This window comes from Eucyclogobius newberryi, unplaced genomic scaffold (assembly GCF_026437365.1).
Source record: "Eucyclogobius newberryi isolate DKJ021-1_F unplaced genomic scaffold, fEucNew1.0.hap1 SCAF_13, whole genome shotgun sequence".
Taxonomy (NCBI): domain Eukaryota; kingdom Metazoa; phylum Chordata; class Actinopteri; order Gobiiformes; family Gobiidae; genus Eucyclogobius; species Eucyclogobius newberryi.
In genome coordinates this window covers 34,304,594-34,328,309 of record NW_027315757.1, presented here as the reverse complement: position 1 = coordinate 34,328,309, position 23,716 = coordinate 34,304,594, and the positions used below count along the sequence as shown (strand labels likewise).

The following is a 23,716-nucleotide window of genomic DNA, read 5'->3' as shown; positions in this document are numbered from 1 at the left end:
CTGGGAGAGTCACTGGTAACTATGGTAACGGCACTAACATTTGGATGAGTCACCAAAGTGTGTCAAGCAAACGGCTCCAGATATCGTCTTTTATCAGACACTATTTGCATTAGAATTGTGATATTAGCGATGTGTGCGTCTCGTCTGCCGGCGCATGTGCTGGAGTATGAGTCTCTCCAGGTGTAAAGGCCCCACCCCATGTGTGGGAGGGCGGGACGGGAGCGGGACGGGAGCGGGACGGGAGCGGGACGGGAGGAGTAAGAACAAGCACCGGAGTGTGAGCTCTTACCAAACCTGTCTGTGGAAATGTGGGTGTGGAGTTCAGATATCTGGTTTCCTCTCGCCTTCATCAGAGTCTCTTCCTTGAACCTGCCACAAAACACAAAATGGACACATGGTCGGGATAAGAGAGAGAGAGAGACAACAAACATAATCGAGATTAATGCACTTTGAGCATTACACTTTGGGATTATCATCGATTTAAAACAAAAAGGTAAGTGAGAGTTTTGCCTTGGAGGTTATTTATATCATACTTGTATTTCTCAAGTATGTACGCTTTGAAAATGGCTATTTCTAATATTGTCTTGATTGTTTTGAACCATGAAACGAGGCAGAATTCCCAACGTGATTAACACAGCCACTTCACAACTTTAAATTGAGTCTTCACTTGACGAGCTGTGGAAATGGCATCGTTAGAGCTTTACTAATCATACGATCATTTGCCACTTCATTTAGCACAAAGAGCAAGAATGAAATGACATGAGTGCGGTCACTTCAGTTAAAGGTCAGGAAAGGTCAGATCGCTGTCCAAAGACAAAGCACTGCGAGCTGAAGGAAGCAGCCGCCGGTTATCTGATAAATGAGAAATAATGTTGTTTCTGTGACGTGTTGAGCAATGTTGGAAAAACACTGTGAAACATACTTCATCTCATATACAGTAATATATAAACATACTTCATCTCATATACAGTAATATATAAACATACTTCATCTCATATACAGTAGTATATAAACATACTTCATCTCATATACAGTAATATATAAACATACTTCATCTCATATACAGTAATATATAAACATACTTCATCTCATATACAGTAATATATAAACATACTTCATCTCATATACAGTAATATATAAACATACTTCATCTCATATACAGTAATTATATCCTCTGTGAAATAGAAGCTCCAGATCTGGAGCGTGTGAAAGTCACAATGAGATGGTTTAAATATGAAGCTCTTTGTGAGCGTTCTGCAGAGGAAGTTCATTCCTCCTTTATACTGCAAATACAGTGCATTTGATTGGAACATAATGTGTAGATAAATACAATGTGTAGATAAATATAATGTGTAGATAAATACAATGTGTAGATAAATACAATGTGTAGATAAATATAATGTGTAGATAAATACAATGTGTAGATAAATACAATGTGTAGATAAATATAATGTGTAGATAAATATAATGTGTAGATAAATACAATGTGTAGATAAATACAATGTGTAGATAAATATAATGTGTAGATAAATACAATGTGTAGATAAATATAATGTGTAGATAAATATAATGTGTAGATAAATATAATGTGTAGATAAATATAATGTTTACACGGGGAGTGGTCAGACAAACACACTTAACTCACACAAGTCATAGAACAGGAGCTGTGAGTTTAGAGCCAGATCATAACCGGATGTGATGGTTGCTCAGAGGAACACGTGTTTACCAAGCGCCTCTACAATTCTTTCTCGGCGGTGATCGTGCATAAAGCGCCTCCTCGCTCTCGCTGCTGTTATGACATGTTTATCCACTCTCGTCTTCAGCTGTCAAGTGTCGTCTGCTTTTGTCTCCAGGCTGTGACCTCGGCGCTTTCACCTCCAATAGTGTTTGTTTACCTCCCTCTTCAGCGCCGAATCCATTAAGACCGACACGTAAAGCATTCTTGATGCCATAAGCTGAGCGGACGGGAACATGTTTTGTGAAGCCCTCAAACGCTCAGTTACACAACTCTGGCTTTACCACAATGGGTGACGTGTGATTAATGAGTCATATTAGGCTAAAGGTGCTATTTTTATTTCACCTTCATCACAGATTTAAGTTTAAGCAATAATTACATTCAATTCACGTGTTCAGGAAAGGTTGGTAAGTGACACAATAGTTCATCTGTTTGTGCAACACTATCTAGAATGCGATAGTTACATTTGAACGCTCTAAACAGATCGTTTATTTGAGCAGGACAACAACTCTGCAAGAGTCAATAACAACAGTCCTTTCCATGTATTGACCGCCTGTTGCCCTCATTTCAACACGAGTCAATCCAAGTCAACTTGTTATGCAATTGTATGGATTAATTGACAAGAGTGTATTTTTTTTGCAGGAGGAGAAAATACATCAAAGGGAATTTGTGAAGAAAAGTAAAGATGGCGCCTCGCTTCATGTTCCACCTCCTCTTTGCTGTGGCCCAGATGCCTCTAACATGTTTGTCTCAGTCGAACAGCACTTCAAAGAAAAACACAACAACTAAGATTCGGGGCTGTGGGGCCGGACTGGACCCTGCGTACAAGTACTTGTGCGACCGGCGAGCCGCGTGGGGCATCGTTTTAGAGACTCTAGCCACGTCTGGCTTCCTGCTCTCCATCGGCCTCCTCATCGGTCTGATCCTGTGGTCTCTATGTGTCTGCGCCAAGAAGCAAACCAGCAACATCGGCGGCTCTGTGGCCTGCACGTCCATGTTTCTGCTGTCCACGGCGGGGATATTCGGCCTCACCTTCGCCTTCATCATCCAGCTGACCCCTCAGACTTGCCCCACGCGCCTCTTCCTGTTCGGGGTGCTGTTTTCGTTTGCGTTCTCCTGCCTGCTGGCCCACTGCTTGGCTCAGATGGGATTCGCGGCCGCTCGAGGTTGGGGCGAGACGGGCGTGGCGCTGGGCCTCTTCACAGTGCAGATCATCATCGCGACGCAGTGGCTGATCGTGGTCCTGGTTCGGGACGGAAAGCCGTGCGAGTACAGCCAACAAGAGTTCGTGATGCTGCTCATCTACGTTCTGTGCCTCTTGGCCATTGGTCTGTTGATGTCGCTCAACCTCATGTGTCGATCCTGCATCACGTACAGCTATAGCTACTCAGGACCGTCAAACCAGCATGGAAACCTCCAGGCCATGTTGCTAGCATTCACGCTAATACTGAGCGCCTCCATATGGGTGGTGTGGATCGCCATGTTCACCAGGGGGAACGCTGAGATTGGAAAGCGGCCTCTTTGGGACGACCCGGTGATGAGCATAGCCCTGGTGGCCAATGGGTGGGTGTTCCTGATGGGGCACGGGCTGTCCCAAGTGGCCTTCCTGTGCCGGGGCGAGGCCAGGGGCAAGGACGTGCCTCTGAGCTTTGCAGGCTGGACCAGCCCCAGTGCAGACACGCCCGGACTCAACAGCCCCCAAGGCCAAGAGAACGGGAGCTTCGAGAACGAGGGCAACAGACGAGGTGAGCGATTCAACATGAGCTAATCTGTAGGAATTTGTGTAAATATTAGAAACGTGGGACGTTCGAAGACACTCAATGCGAGGCTAAAATCAAGATAAAGACGCAAAACAGTCAAGACACATTCTTTGTTGAAGTATCAGTTCTTTAAACCCTTTTTTTAAAACATTATTATTATGTTTATAGAAGTCACTCTGCTTCTTCAGACCTAAAGGCTGCGCCACAAACGCTGGCACAGGCTGTTTCGAATTGTCTGTTTGCCAAACCAATTGCTTTCAGAGGTTGTTTATTCAATCTTTAACTGTTTCTAGATTTATAACTTATACATTGCATGAAAGGGGAATTCTTTCAAAAGGTCAAAGGTCATGTTTAATTGTATAGCACGTTTAGAACAACCAGCGGTGCCCAACGCGCTTCACACAAGAGCAAAAACAAGAATAAACTGGGACAAAGAATTAGAATATTTGGCTGTTTTTTGTTGTCAAATCACCAGAAGCTCCAGCAGGACATACAATGTCCATAGGCTCAGCTCCAAAGTCTGTCCTTCTGTCCTGGTTCGACCTCTTCTGTCCTGGTTCGACCTCTTCTGTCCTGGTTCGACCTCTTCTGTCCTGGTTCGACCTCTTCTGTCCTGGTTCGACCTCTTCTGTCCTGGTTCGACCTCTTCTGTCCTGGTTCGACCTCTTCTGTCCTGGTTCGACCTCTTCTGTCCTGGTTCGACCTCTTCTGTCCTGGTTCGACCTCTTCTGTCCTGGTTCGACCTCTTCTGTCCTGGTTCGACCTCTTCTGTCCTGGTTCGACCTCTTCTGTCCTGGTTCGACCTCTTCTGTCCTGGTTCGACCTCTTCTGTCCTGGTTCGACCTCTTCTGTCCTGGTTCGACCTCTTCTGTCCTGGTTCGACCTCTTCTGTCCTGGTTCGACCTCATCTGTCCTGGTTCGACCTCATCTGTCCTGGTTCGACCTCTTCTGTCCTGGTTCGACCTCTTCTGTCCTGGTTCGACCTCTTCTGTCCTGGTTCGACCTCATCTGTCCTGGTTCGACCTCTTCTGTCCTGGTTCGACCTCTTCTGTCCTGGTTCGACCTCTTCTGTCCTGGTTCGACCTCTTCTGTCCTGGTTCGACCTCTTCTGTCCTGGTTCGACCTCATCTGTCCTGGTTCGACCTCTTCTGTCCTGGTTCGACCTCTTCTGTCCTGGTTCGACCTCTTCTGTCCTGGTTCGACCTCATCTGTCCTGGTTCGACCTCTTCTGTCCTGGTTCGACCTCTTCTGTCCTGGTTCGACCTCTTCTGTCCTGGTTCGACCTCTTCTGTCCTGGTTCGACCTCTTCTGTCCTGGTTCGACCTCTTCTGTCCTGGTTCGACCTCTTCTGTCCTGGTTCGACCTCTTCTGTCCTGGTTCGACCTCTTCTGTCCTGGTTCGACCTCTTCTGTCCTGGTTCGACCTCTTCTGTCCTGGTTCGACCTCTTCTGTCCTGGTTCGACCTCTTCTGTCCTGGTTCGACCTCTTCCGTCCTGGTTCGACCTCTTCCGTCCTGGTTCGACCTCTTCCGTCCTGGTTCGACCTCTTCCGTCCTGGTTCGACCTCTTCCGTCCTGGTTCGACCTCTTCTGTCCTGGTTCGACCTCTTCTGTCCTGGTTCGACCTCTTCTGTCCTGGTTCGACCTCTTCTGTCCTGGTTCGACCTCTTCCGTCCTGGTTCGACCTCATCTGTCCTGGTTCGACCTCTTCTGTCCTGGTTCGACCTCTTCTGTCCTGGTTCGACCTCTTCTGTCCTGGTTCGACCTCTTCTGTCCTGGTTCGACCTCATCTGTCCTGGTTCGACCTCTTCTGTCCTGGTTCGACCTCTTCTGTCCTGGTTCGACCTCTTCTGTCCTGGTTCGACCTCTTCTGTCCTGGTTCGACCTCTTCTGTCCTGGTTCGACCTCTTCTGTCCTGGTTCGACCTCATCTGTCCTGGTTCGACCTCTTCTGTCCTGGTTCGACCTCTTCTGTCCTGGTTCGACCTCTTCTGTCCTGGTTCGACCTCATCTGTCCTGGTTCGACCTCTTCTGTCCTGGTTCGACCTCTTCTGTCCTGGTTCGACCTCTTCTGTCCTGGTTCGACCTGTTCTGTCCTGGTTCGACCTCATCTGTCCTGGTTCGACCTCTTCTGTCCTGGTTCGACCTCTTCTGTCCTGGTTCGACCTCTTCTGTCCTGGTTCGACCTCTTCTGTCCTGGTTCGACCTCTTCTGTCCTGGTTCGACCTCATCTGTCCTGGTTCGACCTCTTCTGTCCTGGTTCGACCTCTTCTGTCCTGGTTCGACCTCTTCTGTCCTGGTTCGACCTGTTCTGTCCTGGTTCGACCTCATCTGTCCTGGTTCGACCTCTTCTGTCCTGGTTCGACCTCTTCTGTCCTGGTTCGACCTCTTCTGTCCTGGTTCGACCTCTTCTGTCCTTGTTCGACCTCTTCTGTCCTGGTTCGACCTCTTCTGTCCTGGTTCGACCTCATCTGTCCTGGTTCGACCTCTTCTGTCCTGGTTCGACCTCTTCTGTCCTGGTTCGACCTCTTCTGTCCTGGTTCGACCTCATCTGTCCTGGTTCGACCTCTTCTGTCCTGGTTCGACCTCTTCTGTCCTGGTTCGACCTCTTCTGTCCTGGTTCGACCTCATCTGTCCTGGTTCGACCTCTTCTGTCCTGGTTCGACCTCTTCTGTCCTGGTTCGACCTCTTCTGTCCTGGTTCGACCTCTTCTGTCCTGGTTCGACCTCTTCTGTCCTGGTTCGACCTCTTCTGTCCTGGTTCGACCTCTTCTGTCCTGGTTCGACCTCTTCTGTCCTGGTTCGACCTCTTCTGTCCTGGTTCGACCTCTTCTGTCCTGGTTCGACCTCTTCTGTCCTGGTTCGACCTCTTCTGTCCTGGTTCGACCTCATCTGTCCTGGTTCGACCTCTTCTGTCCTGGTTCGACCTCTTCTGTCCTGGTTCGACCTCTTCTGTCCTGGTTCGACCTCTTCTGTCCTGGTTCGACCTCTTCTGTCCTGGTTCGACCTCTTCTGTCCTGGTTCGACCTCTTCTGTCCTGGTTCGACCTCTTCTGGTGCCAAAGCACTCTTGACACATATGTTTCTACTCGTCTATAGGTCCTCACTGAGGTCCTCATTAGAAAGCATCAAAGGCAACCGCAATAACAGCAGCATTAGTCATAAATAGCTCAAAGCTGTTGTCCTGCTGTTTAGTTTAGCGCACATAAAAACAATGGCACGGAAGAGAAATGAGTGTAATAACATTTAAATCGACACAGACTGAAGACCACAGGTGCTTTTCGGGGTAAAGATGAGGACAAAACGAGACCGGCGTGAACGCGGTTTACCTCGCCCGCCCTTCGTGTACGAGCAGGCCACACGTCTCATAAGACAAACGATAATCCATGGGAGACGCCTACGGGGATCGTGAGGCTGAAATTCCAGTTTAGTGACTTGAAATGCTCCCCGCGTGTTCTGGCGTGATGGAGCGCCACTGGGATCGCTCTGTAACGCCGGCCTTTACGATGACCGGTGTGTAACGGTGATACTGAGCTGACCGTGGCGTGTGTGTGTGTGTGTGTCCCAGGCAGGAGGACGGACGCGGCGCTGCGCTCGCCCTACGAGTCGGAGTTCTCCATGACAGTGAGTAAAGTGTCACCATTAATGCTCTGTGTCTGTAGTAATTAAGCGCTGACCTTTCACCTTGGGAGGCGATTAGGCTGTAGCGTAAGATGGAGTGTAAGTCTAGTTTATTATGGACATTAACCGCACTGACCGGACCGCGGTGTGTGATCGCCGACGTCTTTGTGTTTCAGGGAATCGACCCCGACAGAGACTACGCCATTCCTCGGCCAGAGACGACAAACTGCGAGGAATCTTATGATGATTATTAAGGACGATGCGCGACACTAATGAACTTTGGGGACGTAGAGACTGAGCAGCAGTGAAGACATTTTAACGTCTCCGTGTCGCTTCTGTCCCTGGCACTATGATTTTTATTTTGATTGGTTTTCTGACACTAACCTCCTCTGATTGTGCCTTTTCTTTCAACGTTACCGTGTCAACGTTAATTAATAAGTTGCAGTGGTTGAGTCGAGCCACAAGGAAAAGCGTGATGAGAACACGCCCTTCCCTCTGAAAACCCCTTTAACAAAGACACTTAAAGGCGGTATGGACGATTTTTCGGCGATTTGAGAACGCAGGCGGAAGTGCGCATGCCACTCCCCCGTGTGGACTGATACAACACACACGTGCGTTTGTTTATTAGCGCAACGGAGCGCATCGCATCTCTCGTCTCCCGTAGATTTCTGTCCACTTCTGCGTCAGCTCGAACTGTCTTTCTCCGTCTTCATTTTGCCCCGTACACTGAGGGAACTATATTATGATAGATCCATGCGCTTAGGCACGCGGAAACGTGGGGACGAGCCTGACGCGGCTGCAGGTGAGCGACAGGTGCGTTTTATGATTGATACGTGGCAGGACTAATGATTTATCCACGCCACGAGGAAATATGATAAAAAATTGCTGAAAAAAATCGTCCATACCACATTTAAACTAAAGGATGTATGACACCTTTTGGGATTGTTGTCAGATTAAGTAACAAACACAACACAACACAACACAATACAACACATAATGATGTTTTATGAGACCAGAGGCAGTGAAAAACCTGCTCCCACAGTCGCCCAGTGTGTGGCGCGTGTCCAAGACGTGACTTTTTGTCCCCATTCCTAAACATTTCAAGACAATTCCGCAAATAACAAGCAAAACCCCCAAAAAATGCCTTATAAAAGATGTGCCACCTGCCCACAGTCAGTAAATGTAGTTATAGCATCATTTAAAGGTGCACTATATAACTTCAGCCACCTGCTCGTCTCACTGGAGATGTTCCGCCGTCCGTCATTAAATGTCTCCATATCTTGCATTTATTCAAACCGCTAAAATAACTCCACAGATCTGAGTCGTCGCTTCATCTGGTGGCGGCTCCTGCTCGTCTCCATGGCGATAGACACGTTTAATGCCATACTACTCCGTCTCCACGTGGGGCCCTACATTCCAAACGTGACACGGTTGTGACACGATTGTGACACGGTTATGTTATCACCTTTAAAAATGATCATAAAGGATAAATTATTCCAAATATAATGGTTTAATTTCACTGAATTCCGGTCACATCTTTTAAAAGTCTGCTCTATGTTTTAGACTCAGACATTTACTGACTCCTGTGTTTTGTCTTTTCATTTTTCTTGCAGTGTAAATATTTCTTTTGTTTTATGCAAGACGTTGTGTTTAATCTGGCAGCGAAAAGAATGAGAAGCCAGACGGACTCATGTGCCCGGGGCACGACCCCACGACCCCACGTGACCGGGGCACGACCCCACGTGACCGGGGCACGACCCCACGTGACCGGGGCACGACCCCACGTGACCGGGGCACGACCCCACGACCCCACGTGACCGGGGCACGACCCCACGACCCCACGTGACCGGGGCACGACCCCACGTGACCGGGGCACGACCCCACGTGACCGGGGCACGACCCCACGTGACCGGGGCACGACTCCACGTGACCGGGGCACGACCCCACGACCCCACGTGACCGGGGCACGACCCCACGTGACCGGGGCACGACTCCACGTGACCCACGTGACCAGGGCACGACCCCACGTGACCGGGGCACGACCCCACGACCCCACGTGACCGGGGCACGACCCCACGTGACCGGGGCACGACCCCACGTGACCGGGGCACGACTCCACGTGACCGGGGCACGACTCCACGTGACCGGGGCACGACTCCACGTGACCGGGGCACGACTCCACGACCCCACGTGACCGGGGCACGACCCCACGTGACCGGGGCACGACTCCACGTGACCGGGGCACGACTCCATGTGACAGGGGCACGACTCCACGACCCCACGTGACCGGGGCACGACTCCACGTGACCGGGGCACGACTCCATGTGACAGGGGCACGACTCCACGTGACCGGGGCACGACTCCACGACCCCACGTGACCGGGGCACGACCCCACGTGACCGGGGCACGACCCCACGTGACCGGGGCACGACCCCACGTGACCGGGGCACGACTCCACGTGACCGGGGCACGACCCCACGACCCCACGTGACCGGGGCACGACCCCACGTGACCGGGGCACGACCCCACGTGACCGGGGCACGACTCCACGTGACCGGGGCACGACTCCACGTGACCGGGGCACGACTCCACGACCCCACGTGACCGGGGCACGACCCCACGTGACCGGGGCACGACTCCACGTGACCGGGGCACGACTCCACGACCCCACGTGACCGGGGCACGACCCCACGTGACCGGGGCACGACTCCACGTGACCGGGGCACGACTCCACGACCCCACGTGACCAGGGCACGACCCCACGTGACCGGGGCACGACCCCACGACCCCACGTGACCGGGGCACGACCCCACGTGACCGGGGCACGACCCCACGTGACCGGGGCACGACTCCACGTGACCGGGGCACGACTCCACGACCCCACGTGACCGGGGCACGACCCCACGTGACCGGGGCACGACTCCACGTGACCGGGGCACGACTCCACGTGACCGGGGCACGACTCCACGACCCCACGTGACCGGGGCACGACCCCACGTGACCGGGGCACGACTCCACGTGACCGGGGCACGACTCCACGTGACCCACTTGACCAGGGCACGACCCCACGTGACCGGGGCACGACCCCACGACCCCACGTGACCGGGGCACGACCCCACGTGACCGGGGCACGACCCCACGTGACCGGGGCACGACTCCACGTGACCGGGGCACGACTCCACGTGACCGGGGCACGACTCCACGACCCCACGTGACCGGGGCACGACCCCACGTGACCGGGGCACGACTCCACGTGACCGGGGCACGACTCCATGTGACAGGGGCACGACTCCACGACCCCACGTGACCGGGGCACGACTCCACGTGACCGGGGCACGACTCCATGTGACAGGGGCACGACTCCACGTGACCGGGGCACGACTCCACGACCCCACGTGACCGGGGCACAACCCCACGTGACCGGGGCACGACTCCACGTGACCGGGGCACGACTCCACGACCCCACGTGACCGGGGCACGACCCCACGTGACCGGGGCACGACCCCACGTGACCGGGGCACGACTCCACGTGACCGGGGCACGACTCCACGACCCCACGTGACCGGGGCACGACCCCACGTGACCGGGGCACGACTCCACGTGACCGGGGCACGACTCCACGACCCCACGTGACCGGGGCACGACCCCACGTGACCGGGGCACGACTCCACGTGACCGGGGCACGACTCCACGACCCCACGTGACCGGGGCACGACTCCACGACCCCACGTGACCCGGGCACGACCCCACGTGACCGGGGCACGACTCCACGTGACCGGGGCACGACTCCACGTGACCCACGTGACCAGGGCACGACCCCACGTGACCGGGGCACGACCCCACGACCCCACGTGACCGGGGCACGACCCCACGTGACCGGGGCACGACCCCACGTGACCGGGGCACGACCCCACGTGACCGGGGCACGACTCCACGTGACCGGGGCACGACTCCACGTGACCGGGGCACGACTCCACGACCCCACGTGACCGGGGCACGACTCCACGTGACCGGGGCACGACTCCATGTGACAGGGGCACGACTCCACGACCCCACGTGACCGGGGCACGACTCCACGTGACCGGGGCACGACTCCATGTGACAGGGGCACGACTCCACGTGACCGGGGCACGACTCCACGACCCCACGTGACCGGGGCACGACCCCACGTGACCGGGGCACGACTCCACGTGACCGGGGCACGACTCCACGACCCCACGTGACCGGGGCACGACTCCACGTGACCGGGGCACGACCCCACGTGACCGGGGCACGACTCCACGACCCCACGTGACCGGGGCACGACTCCACGACCCCACGTGACCCGGGCACGACCCCACGTGACCGGGGCACGACTCCACGTGACCGGGGCACGACTCCACGTGACCCACGTGACCAGGGCACGACCCCACGTGACCGGGGCACGACCCCACGACCCCACGTGACCGGGGCACGACCCCACGTGACCGGGGCACGACCCCACGTGACCGGGGCACGACCCCACGTGACCGGGGCACGACTCCACGTGACCGGGGCACGACTCCACGTGACCGGGGCACGACTCCACGACCCCACGTGACCGGGGCACGACCCCACGTGACCGGGGCACGACTCCACGTGACCGGGGCACGACTCCATGTGACAGGGGCACGACTCCACGACCCCACGTGACCGGGGCACGACTCCACGTGACCGGGGCACGACTCCATGTGACAGGGGCACGACTCCACGTGACCGGGGCACGACTCCACGACCCCACGTGACCGGGGCACGACCCCACGTGACCGGGGCACGACTCCACGTGACCGGGGCACGACTCCACGACCCCACGTGACCGGGGCACGACTCCACGTGACCGGGGCACGACCCCACGTGACCGGGGCACGACTCCACGACCCCACGTGACCGGGGCACGACTCGACGTGACCGGGGCACAACTCCACGACCCCACGTGACCGGGGCACGACCCCACGTGACCGGGGCACGACTCCACGTGACCGGGGCACAACTCCACGACCCCACGTGACCGGGGCACGACTCCACGTGACCGGGGCACGACTCCACGACCCCACGTGACCGGGGCACGACCCCACGTGACCGGGGCACGACTCCACGTGACCGGGGCACAACTCCACGACTCCACGTGACCGGGGCACAACTCCACGACCCCACGTGACCGGGGCACGACTCCACGTGACCGGGGCACGACTCCACGTGACTGGGGCTCACGGAGGTCCAGAAAGTTCTGTTTGAGCCGATATATAACGGGTCTGAGGTGATGAGCCTGAAGCTGCCACTGGAGGCGCCAAACTGAGAGATAAGACACGTGACATGTCTTATGTCAGCTCAGGAGACATGTCTTATGTCAGCTCAGGAGACATGTCTTATGTCAGCTCAGGAGACATGTCTTATGTCAGCTCAGGAGACATGTCTTATGTCAGCTCAGGAGACATGTCTTATGTCAGCTCAGGAGACATGTCAGCTCAGGAGACATGTCTTATGTCAGCTCAGGAGACATGTCTTATGTCAGCTCAGGAGACATGTCTTATGTCAGCTCAGGAGACATGTCTTATGTCAGCTCAGGAGACATGTCTTATGTCAGCTCAGGAGACATGTCTTATGTCAGCTCAGGAGACATGTCAGCTCAGGAGACATGTCTTATGTCAGCTCAGGAGACATGTCTTATGTCAGCTCAGGAGACATGTCTTATGTCAGCTCAGGAGACATGTCAGCTCAGGAGACATGTCTTATGTCAGCTCAGGAGACATGTCTTATGTCAGCTCAGGAGACATGTCTTATGTCAGCTCAGGAGACATGTCAGCTCAGGAGACATGTCTTATGTCAGCTCAGGAGACATGTCAGCTCAGGAGACATGTCTTATGTCAGCTCAGGAGACATGTCTTATGTCAGCTCAGGAGACATGTCTTATGTCAGCTCAGGAGACATGTCAGCTCAGGAGACATGTCAGCTCAGGAGACATGTCTTATGTCAGCTCAGGAGACATGTCAGCTCAGGAGACATGTCAGCTCAGGAGACATGTCTTATGTCAGCTCAGGAGACATGTCTTATGTCAGCTCAGGAGACATGTCAGCTCAGGAGACATGTCTTATGTCAGCTCAGGAGACATGTCAGCTCAGGAGACATGTCAGCTCAGGAGACATGTCTTATGTCAGCTCAGGAGACATGTCTTATGTCAGCTCAGGAGACATGTCAGCTCAGGAGACATGTCTTATGTCAGCTCAGGAGACATGTCAGCTCAGGAGACATGTCTTATGTCAGCTCAGGAGACATGTCTTATGTCAGCTCAGGAGACATGTCTTATGTCAGCTCAGGAGACATGTCTTATGTCAGCTCAGGAGACATGTCAGCTCAGGAGACATGTCTTATGTCCGCTCAGGAGACATGTCAGCTCAGGAGACATGTCAGCTCAGGAGACATGTCTTATGTCAGCTCAGGAGACATGTCAGCTCAGGAGACATGTCTTATGTCAGCTCAGAAGACATGTCAGCTCAGGAGACATGTCTTATGTCAGCTCAGGAGACATGTCTTATGTCAGCTCAGGAGACATGTCAGCTCAGGAGACATGTCTTATGTCAGCTCAGGAGACATGTCAGCTCAGGAGACATGTCTTATGTCAGCTCAGGAGACATGTCTTATGTCAGCTCAGGAGACATGTCAGCTCAGGAGACATGTCTTATGTCAGCTCAGGAGACATGTCAGCTCAGGAGACATGTCTTATGTCAGCTCAGGAGACATGTCAGCTCAGGAGACATGTCTTATGTCAGCTCAGGAGACATGTCTTATGTCAGCTCAGGAGACATGTCAGCTCAGGAGACATGTCTTATGTCAGCTCAGGAGACATGTCTTATGTCAGCTCAGGAGACATGTCTTATGTCAGCTCAGGAGACATGTCAGCTCAGGAGACATGTCTTATGTCAGCTCAGGAGACATGCCAGCTCAGGAGACATGTCTTATGTCAGCTCAGGAGACATGTCAGCTCAGGAGACATGTCTTATGTCAGCTCAGGAGACATGTCAGCTCAGGAGACATGTCTTATGTCAGCTCAGGAGACATGTCTTATGTCAGCTCAGGAGACATGTCAGCTCAGGAGACATGTCAGCTCAGGAGACATGTCTTATGTCAGCTCAGGAGACATGTCAGCTCAGGAGACATGTCTTATGTCAGCTCAGGAGACATGTCAGCTCAGGAGACATGTCTTATGTCAGCTCAGGAGACATGTCAGCTCAGGAGACATGTCTTATGTCAGCTCAGGAGACATGTCAGCTCAGGAGACATGTCAGCTCAGGAGACATGTCTTATGTCAGCTCAGGAGACATGTCCCCACTCATTTACATCTGTGTTTAAAGTGTCCCGCTGTGGCAGGTCCTAAACAATTCAAGTCTTTCCAGTTCTTAATTCAAGAAGAACGTCGACTATGTAAGAAAATTGTACATGTTTGAAGTTTAATATAAAACAAAAGTATATTCATTTTATTTGTCATAACTGTTGACTTGATGTTGATGAATAAACAAGGCTCATGAATAAAAACGACTTATTTAGAAAACAGAAAATCGTCACAGTGATAAATATATTAATATTATTGAATTAGGTATATTTATTTCAGAGGTAATTACACATTTTTATCAATTTAATCGACCTACATTTTTATCAATTTAGCATGTTTTGAAAACGAAAGTAAAAAGGCAAAAAAAATAGCCTAATCCCGAATAATAATGTGGATTTTGGACGTAGTTGCTCTCGTGTGCAGGCCTCACTTTCCTCCACCAGGGGTCAGTGTTTAGACATTAATCAAGCTGTGCGTGGTCCACACGTACACTTTAATATAATATAATATAAACTCTAAAGCAGCACATGTAACACTCTAATATAAACTCTAAAGCAGCTCATGTAACACTCTAATATAAACTCTAAAGCAGCTCATGTAACACTCTAATATAAACTCTAAAGCAGCTCATGTAACACTCTAATATAAACTCTAAAGCAGCTCATGTAACACTCTAATATAAACTCTAAAGCAGCACATGTAACACTCTAATATAAACTCTAAAGCAGCTCATGTAACACTCTAATATAAACTCTAAAGCAGCTCATGTAACACTCTAATATAAACTCTAAAGCAGCTCATGTAACACTCTAATATAAACTCTAAAGCAGCTCATGTAACACTCTAATATAAACTCTAAAGCAGCTCATGTAACACTCTAATATAAACTCTAAAGCAGTTCATGTAACACTCTAATATAAACTCTAAAGCAGCACATGTAACACTCTAATATAAACTCTAAAGCAGCTCATGTAACACTCTAATATAAACTCTAAAGCAGCTCATGTAACACTCTAATATAAACTCTAAAGCAGCTCATGTAACACTCTAATATAAACTCTAAAGCAGCACATGTAACACTCTAATATAAACTCTAAAGCAGCTCATGTAACACTCTAATATAAACTCTAAAGCAGCACATGTAACACTAATATAAACTCTAAAGCAGCTCATGTAACACTCTAATATAAACTCTAAAGCAGCTCATGTAACACTCTAATATAAACTCTAAAGCAGCTCATGTAACACTCTAATATAAACTCTAAAGCAGCACATGTAACACTCTAATATAAACTCTAAAGCAGCTCATGTAACACTCTAATATAAACTCTAAAGCAGCTCATGTAACACTCTAATATAAACTCTAAAGCAGCTCATGTAACACTCTAATATAAACTCTAAAGCAGCTCATGTAACACTCTAATATAAACTCTAAAGCAGCTCATGTAACACTCTAATATAAACTCTAAAGCAGCTCATGTAACACTAATATAAACTCTAAAGCAGCTCATGTAACACTCTAATATAAACTCTAAAGCAGCTCATGTAACACTCTAATATAAACTCTAAAGCAGCTCATGTAACACTCTAATATAAACTCTAAAGCAGCTCATGTAACACTCTAATATAAACTCTAAAGCAGCTCATGTAACACTCTAATATAAACTCTAAAGCAGCACATGTAACACTAATATAAACTCTAAAGCAGCTCATGTAACACTCTAATATAAACTCTAAAGCAGCTCATGTAACACTCTAATATAAACTCTAAAGCAGCTCATGTAACACTCTAATATAAACTCTAAAGCAGCTCATGTAACACTCTAATATAAACTCTAAAGCAGCTCATGTAACACTCTAATATAAACTCTAAAGCAGCTCATGTAACACTCTAATATAAACTCTAAAGCAGCTCATGTAACACTCTAATATAAACTCTAAAGCAGCACATGTAACACTAATATAAACTCTAAAGCAGCACATGTAACACTCTAATATAAACTCTAAAGCAGCTCATGTAACACTCTAATATAAACTCTAAAGCAGCTCATGTAACACTCTAATATAAACTCTAAAGCAGCTCATGTAACACTCTGATATAAACTCTAAAGCAGCTCATGTAACACTCTAATATAAACTCTAAAGCAGCTCATGTAACACTCTAATATAAACTCTAAAGCAGCTCATGTAACACTCTAATATAAACTCTAAAGCAGCTCATGTAACACTAATATAAACTCTAAAGCAGCTCATGTAACACTCTAATATAAACTCTAAAGCAGCTCATGTAACACTCTAATATAAACTCTAAAGCAGCTCATGTAACACTCTAATATAAACTCTAAAGCAGCTCATGTAACACTCTAATATAAACTCTAAAGCAGCACATGTAACACTCTAATATAAACTCTAAAGCAGCTCATGTAACACTCTAATATAAACTCTAAAGCAGCACATGTAACACTCTAATATAAACTCTAAAGCAGCTCATGTAACACTAATATAAACTCTAAAGCAGCTCATGTAACACTCTAATATAAACTCTAAAGCAGCTCATGTAACACTCTAATATAAACTCTAAAGCAGCTCATGTAACACTCTAATATAAACTCTAAAGCAGCTCATGTAACACTCTAATATAAACTCTAAAGCAGCTCATGTAACACTCTAATATAAACTCTAAAGCAGCTCATGTAACACTCTAATATAAACTCTAAAGCAGCTCATGTAACACTCTAATATAAACTCTAAAGCAGCTCATGTAACACTCTAATATAAACTCTAAAGCAGCTCATGTAACACTCTAATATAAACTCTAAAGCAGCTCATGTAACACTCTAATATAAACTCTAAAGCAGCTCATGTAACACTCTAATATAAACTCTAAAGCAGCTCATGTAACACTCTAATATAAACTCTAAAGCAGCTCATGTAACACTCTAATATAAACTCTAAAGCAGCTCATGTAACACTAATATAAACTCTAAAGCAGCTCATGTAACACTCTAATATAAACTCTAAAGCAGCTCATGTAACACTCTAATATAAACTCTAAAGCAGCTCATGTAACACTCTAATATAAACTCTAAAGCAGCTCATGTAACACTCTAATATAAACTCTAAAGCAGCTCATGTAACACTCTAATATAAACTCTAAAGCAGCTCATGTAACACTCTAATATAAACTCTAAAGCAGCTCATCTAACACTCTAATATAAACTCTAAAGCAGCTCATGTAACACTCTAATATAAACTCTAAAGCAGCTCATGTAACACTCTAATATAAACTCTAAAGCAGCTCATGTAACACTAATATAAACTCTAAAGCAGCTCATGTAACACTAATATAAACTCTAAAGCAGCTCATGTAACACTCTAATATAAACTCTAAAGCAGCTCATGTAACACTCTAATATAAACTCTAAAGCAGCTCATGTAACACTCTAATATAAACTCTAAAGCAGCTCATGTAACACTCTAATATAAACTCTAAAGCAGCTCATGTAACACTCTAATATAAACTCTAAAGCAGCTCATGTAACACTCTAATATAAACTCTAAAGCAGCTCATCTAACACTCTAATATAAACTCTAAAGCAGCTCATGTAACACTCTAATATAAACTCTAAAGCAGCTCATGTAACACTCTAATATAAACTCTAAAGCAGCTCATGTAACACTCTAATATAAACTCTAAAGCAGCTCATGTAACACTAATATAAACTCTAAAGCAGCTCATGTAACACTCTCACACGTCTTTCTCTCCATGACCTTTAGTGACCTCGTCCTCTTCAGGTTAACTCCTCCCTCCAGACCCGCGCGGGCCTTTAAGCCCCGCCTTACACACGTGCCATCAAATTGCCAATTAGCCTCTTGTGCAGTTGAGAAATGAGAGTAAAGGACATGAAGCTTCCGTCACATCCAAACCATTAACTCCAGATGCAATTAAAGATTGTTCCAGATCTGTTCCCCAGGCAACGGCGAGGAAGAGGTCAGAGGTCAAAGGAGCAGAGGAGGACACAAGAGCACGAGAGGAGGACACGAGAGGACACAAGAGCACGAGAGGACACGAGAGGAGGACACGAGAGCACGAGAGGAGGACACGAGAGGAGGACACGAGAGGAGGACACGAGAGCATGAGAGGACACGAGAGGAGGACACAAGAGCAGGACACGAGAGGAGGACACGAGAGGACACAAGAGCACAAGAGGACACGAGATGACACAAGAGGAGGACACAAGAGCACAAGAGGACACGAGATGACACAAGAGGAGGACACAAGAGCACGAGAGGACACGAGAGGAGGACACGAGAGCACGAGAGGAGGACACGAGAGGAGGACACGAGAGCATGAGAGGACACGAGAGGAGGACACGAGAGGAGGACACGAGAGGACACAAGAGCACAAGAGGACACGAGATGACACAAGAGGAGGACACAAGAGCACAAGAGGAGGACACGAGAGGACACAAGAGCACAAGAGGACACGAGATGACACAAGAGGAGGGCACAAGAGGAGGGTACAAGAGCACAAGAGGACACGAGAGGACACAAGAGCACACGAGAGGACACAAGAGCACAAGAGGAGGACACGAGAGCACAAGAGGACACGAGAGCACAAGAGGACACGAGATGACACAAGAGGAGGGCACAAGAGGAGGGTACAAGAGCACAAGAGGACACGAGAGGACACAAGAGCACACGAGAGGACACAAGAGCACAAGAGGAGGACACGAGAGCACAAGAGGAGGACACAAGAGGACGACAAAAGAGGAGGACACGAGAGCACAAGAGGAGGACACAAGAGCACGACACGAGAGGACACAAGAGGAGGACACAAGAGCACAAGAGGACAAGAGGAGGACAAGAGAGCACAAGAGGACAAGAGGAGGACATGAGAGGACACAAGAGGAGGACACAAGAGCACAAGAGGACGACAAAAGAGCACAAGAGGACGACAAAAGAGGACACGAGAGCTGTGATAAAATGTGAATATATGAGTATATTTCTGTGATGTATTTTATCTGCATAATAGTGATATTTTATCTGCATCATTAGTCTCAGAGAAGAACGGGTGTGTGACAAACTGCATTTGTGAAGGGGTCGTAAAGATGGGCCAAAGGATGTTTACCCGAGGGGGTGTGACAGCCCAGGGGAGTTTGGGTAATATTTACCCAAGGCTTGATCTCTACGGAAAAATACCAAGTGCCTTGATGTGAGGCTGACCAATGAGAAATGTGACCCGCCTATTCCAGAATATCTAATAAAACCAACCAGCATGGGAAAAAACAGGGTGAGACGCAGGAGGGTCAGCCAGGCTCCTTACAACGGCTTGGCTGACACAGCCCAGCGTTTTCTCCCAAGCTTGTCATACAAATGTCTGATATTTCTGTGTCGTTTCATATTCTAAGTTGAATTGTGTTCTCGATGTGTTACGGAATAGCATTGGTGTATGTCTGATTCCATGACAAGAGCACAAGAGGAGGACACAAGAGCACGACACAAGAGGACACAAGAGGAGGACACGAGAGCACAAGAGGACACAAGAGCACAAGAGGACGACACAAGAGGACACGAGAGCGAGGACACGAGAGCACAAGAGGACACAAGCGAAGGACACAAGGAGGACACGAGGACAGGAGGACACAAGCATCTGTCAACACTCGTAAGGACTAATGTATGAATCACATCAGTTACAGGATTTGCTCAGAATTATTTACATTTCATTAGAACATCAACGTTCTATGTTCTAATGATGTTCTAATGAGCTCATTAGAACATCAATAGAACATCATTAGAACATAGAACAGTGATGTTCTAATGAGCTCATTAGGCTCTGGATGTCTTCAAACCCGCTCCTTCTTCACGCGACACAAGGGGGGCGTGTCACGTGGTGGTTTCTCTCTCCTGATTGGACCAGACCCAAAGATGAGACAATCATAGGAAGGAAATAAAACGGGGACTAACCTGGAAGTCCCGGTGTCCTCTGAGGAAGAAGAAGACGTCAGAGACAAAGTAAAAACCAAACAGTTTATTTAGTATATACATTCAATAATAATGAAAGGGAATAAACTGAAGGCAGACACAAGAATGGCAAAGTAAAACATTGTGAAAATACATATCACTTATTGAAAACAAAAATATATCATCACTTGGGCGTGGTCTTTATGGAGCATGTGACATGGACACGCCCACATGCAATTCATAACCACTGAGTCGATCCCTGTACAAAAACTCCCATTGGGTCGACTTGAGCACAGTGCAGGGAGCCAAGGGTCAGCAGCCAGGGGTCAGGACGGGGTCGGGACGGCGGAGGACACACGCATCAGGCCACGCCCTCTTCCCTTCAGACTAATTAAGCTTTACAATTAGTGCCCTGTGGTTCTCTCTTACCTCCGCCGCATCCGAGCTGCCACATCCTCGTTTGTCACAGCCGCAGGCCCCCGGGTGTTTGAGCGGGCCCCCCGGGTGTTTGAGCGGGCCCCCGGGTGTTTAAGCGGGCCCTCGGGGTGTTTGAGCGGGCCCCCGTGTGTTTGAGCGGGCCCCCGGGTGTTTGAGCGGGCCCTCGGGGTGTTTGAGTGGGCCCCCGGGTGTTTGAGCGGGCCCTCGGGGTGTTTGAGCGGGCCCCCGGGTGTTTGAGCGGGCCCTCGGGGTGTTTGAGCGGGCCCCCAGGTGTTTGAGCGGGCCCCCGGGTGTTTGAGCGGGCCCCCCGGGTGTTTGAGCGGGCCCCCGGGTGTTTGAGCGGGCCCTCGGGGTGTTTGAGCGGGCCCTCGGGTGTTTGAGCGGGCCCTCGGGGTGTTTGAGCGGGCCCTCGGGTGTTTGAGCGGGCCCTCGGGGTGTTTGAGCGGGCCCCCGGGTGTTTGAGCGGGCCCCCGGGTGTTTGAGCGGGCCCCGGGTGTTTGAGCGGGCCCCGGGTGTTTGAGCGGCCTTTGCTGACAGATATTCACTCGACTTTCATTAAAAGAAAAGAGTGGGTCAGCGGCACGACCAAATTAAATATCTTACGACTGGCGATTACCGGCGGGGCCCGGAGCGATCGTAACTGGGATTATGAATTTGCTGCCACTCTATTCTTCTAGCTCAGCGTCCAGCGGCCTCCAGCGGCGTCCTCCCCCGCTGCCCGGCCCACTCCCCACGACATCACGACATGCATGCAAGTTGAACCCTTTTCCTCTCACAAAAGCATGCATAGCAACACTTCTGATAATACTTTTTAAGGAATAATAAAGACAAAAAAAGAGGTAATACGCGTCGAAGAAAATACTCATTGGACCAACTGCACACGCTTGTTTTTTAAACCACGGATAACGTGACTCCTCCCGACACAAAATGACGACGGGGAACGTTGCTTTTCTGTCAGAGGATGATTCATGGCTCAGCTCGTCACCTTCATCGTGGTCGCCCGGCGTCCCCTGCACCCCACAGTCACATGGGTGCACCCCGCAGTCACATGGGTGCACCCCGCAGTCACATGGGTGCACCCCGCAGTCACATGGGTGCACCCCGCAGTCACATGGGTGCACCCCACAGTCACATGGGTGCATTGTTGCAAAAAGGTGACCACTGCAGAGGCCCCTGACGCGCCCTTTCGACATTGGACACTCTCCTGGCGTTTACCTCGAGGCAAACGTGAATGAATAAATATCCGTTATCGTTTGGATCCCTCATGGCTCGGATTTTCCCTTCCTCTGTATCGGCTTCACATAAAGAGCCAATTATTAAAACGAGTGGAGCAATTTGTTTGCGGGTCACAACTGCCAAATTGCTGCAACCTTTTGAACACGTCTTCTTTTGTTTCTTTGACATTTCTGCGGCTGCTTCGCCCGCTACAGCAGAAAAGAACAATACAAATGTGAAGGCAAAAGTAATGACAAAAATATGAAATATATAATGACCAAAAAAATGAGATTTTTTTTAAGAGAATCTTTGGAACCAAAAAGACACAGAATGTAAAAGAGTAATAAGAGTATACGGAGGGTTACATGAGATGGACAATCCTTTCTCTGTGGATGGATCAAACCAGTCAAGAATTTAGAAAGCACCAGAACAAACTGCCATCCCGTGACAAGACTATTTCCAAAATTAATTACCGAAGCGAGGGAAATTAGCCACACAGATTCAGTCAGCCTCATTAGACTTGATCATTTTGATTGGCCATTTCCAGTGGGCGCCGCTCCAGTGGGATTCTGGGTTATAACGAGAGCACGTCTGATGGAGCCCGGAGGCAGAAACATTTCAATACATCTCAATTGCCCGGGACATATTTCCATTTGGCTTGACTGACAGATGGATTAGCTCCCCTTGTGGGCGTCTCCATGTGACCCGATGGTTATTGGAAAACCTGGTGGTGTCCGAGGCGGCGAGTCCAACCCTTTAAAGGCGACGGCTGACTGTGGGATCTGTGGAGAGACCATCTGAGCGCTCGCTTATGTTGCAATGGGACCAATCCATGACGTGAGCGAGGACGACAATCTCTTCTACGCAGCTTTCTTCGTGACAAAAAGAATAAAGTAGTGCAGAAAAACACCTCATCAGCCTCGTCTTGAAATGATTCTGTACAGTTGTGTGGGGCGGAGGGGGGGAAAGACTTCTACTTCTCATGCGTTTAGGACAACAGTGGTTTTCTTTCAAGACGAGTCAATACGTAATAGAAAGTCCAGCATTTTCTCTTCTGTCCATCACCTTTTCACCTCCAGTCGACTTCAATCAGAGGGATGTAGTGTAAAAACCTTTGAAAGTACCTTCTTAAAGTGTGCGCTGGCAGTTCCTTTCCTTTCCCCACCAGCAGACACGTGGAAATGTAGTGGAGAGCGTATACTGGGAGCGGCGCTGTACAGTGGGCAGTGGATATAGTGTTTGTAATAGATTGTAGTGTTGCAGGTTCAAGTCTCTTGTTGTAGTGCTGCTAAAAAACAAAACCCTAGACAGACAGTAGTGGCCCGAATCCCACCAAACCGAGCTCCAGCTGTTTTCACGTGGCAGTTTTTTTCCCACCGTTTCCGTGTCGGCGTGGGACAGAACAAGGACAGGGACGGGCGAGTGGACCGTGTGGCAGTGACCTCTGTGCCACATCAAAACAAGAAGGGGGGGGGAAAGGGTTTGTGTTTTGGAGCCGTGTGAAATTCCTCTGGAGTTTTTGTGGTTTAGTACGGAGCAAATCGACTGTAGCCCGCCCGGTACAAACTGGCCTGGAAGAGACAGAGGAGAACAGATCATGAGTCGGGTCGCATCATTTTACACTAAAGACAAAAGAGCAGGAT

General features: G+C 49.8%; 2 protein-coding genes across 7 annotated transcripts in view; one reads left to right on the top strand and one right to left on the bottom strand.

Annotated features, from left to right (window-relative positions):
- Window positions 1-317: 317 nt before the first annotated feature.
- Window positions 318-7,369, top strand: LOC140358701 (retinoic acid-induced protein 3). The gene is made up of 4 exons (XM_072443719.1): window positions 318-493; window positions 2,378-3,480; window positions 7,059-7,114; window positions 7,288-7,369. Exons 2-4 carry the CDS (start codon window positions 2,421-2,423, stop codon window positions 7,363-7,365), a joined length of 1,194 nt encoding a protein of 397 aa, XP_072299820.1. The 5' UTR covers window positions 318-493; window positions 2,378-2,420; the 3' UTR covers window positions 7,366-7,369.
- Window positions 7,370-20,472: 13,103 nt separating this feature from the next.
- LOC140358699 (RNA binding protein fox-1 homolog 2-like) overlaps window positions 20,473-23,716 on the bottom strand; it is a 46,101-nt gene continuing 42,857 nt past the window's right edge. For all 6 annotated transcript variants that reach the window (XR_011926722.1, XM_072443712.1, XM_072443713.1 and 3 more), the window contains one exon: window positions 20,473-23,644. Coding sequence is in view for 5 of the 6 variants with exons in the window: in XM_072443712.1 (XP_072299813.1) it covers window positions 23,600-23,644 (45 nt within the window). In the remaining variant the exon portion in view is untranslated. The remainder of the gene's footprint in view (window positions 23,645-23,716) is intronic.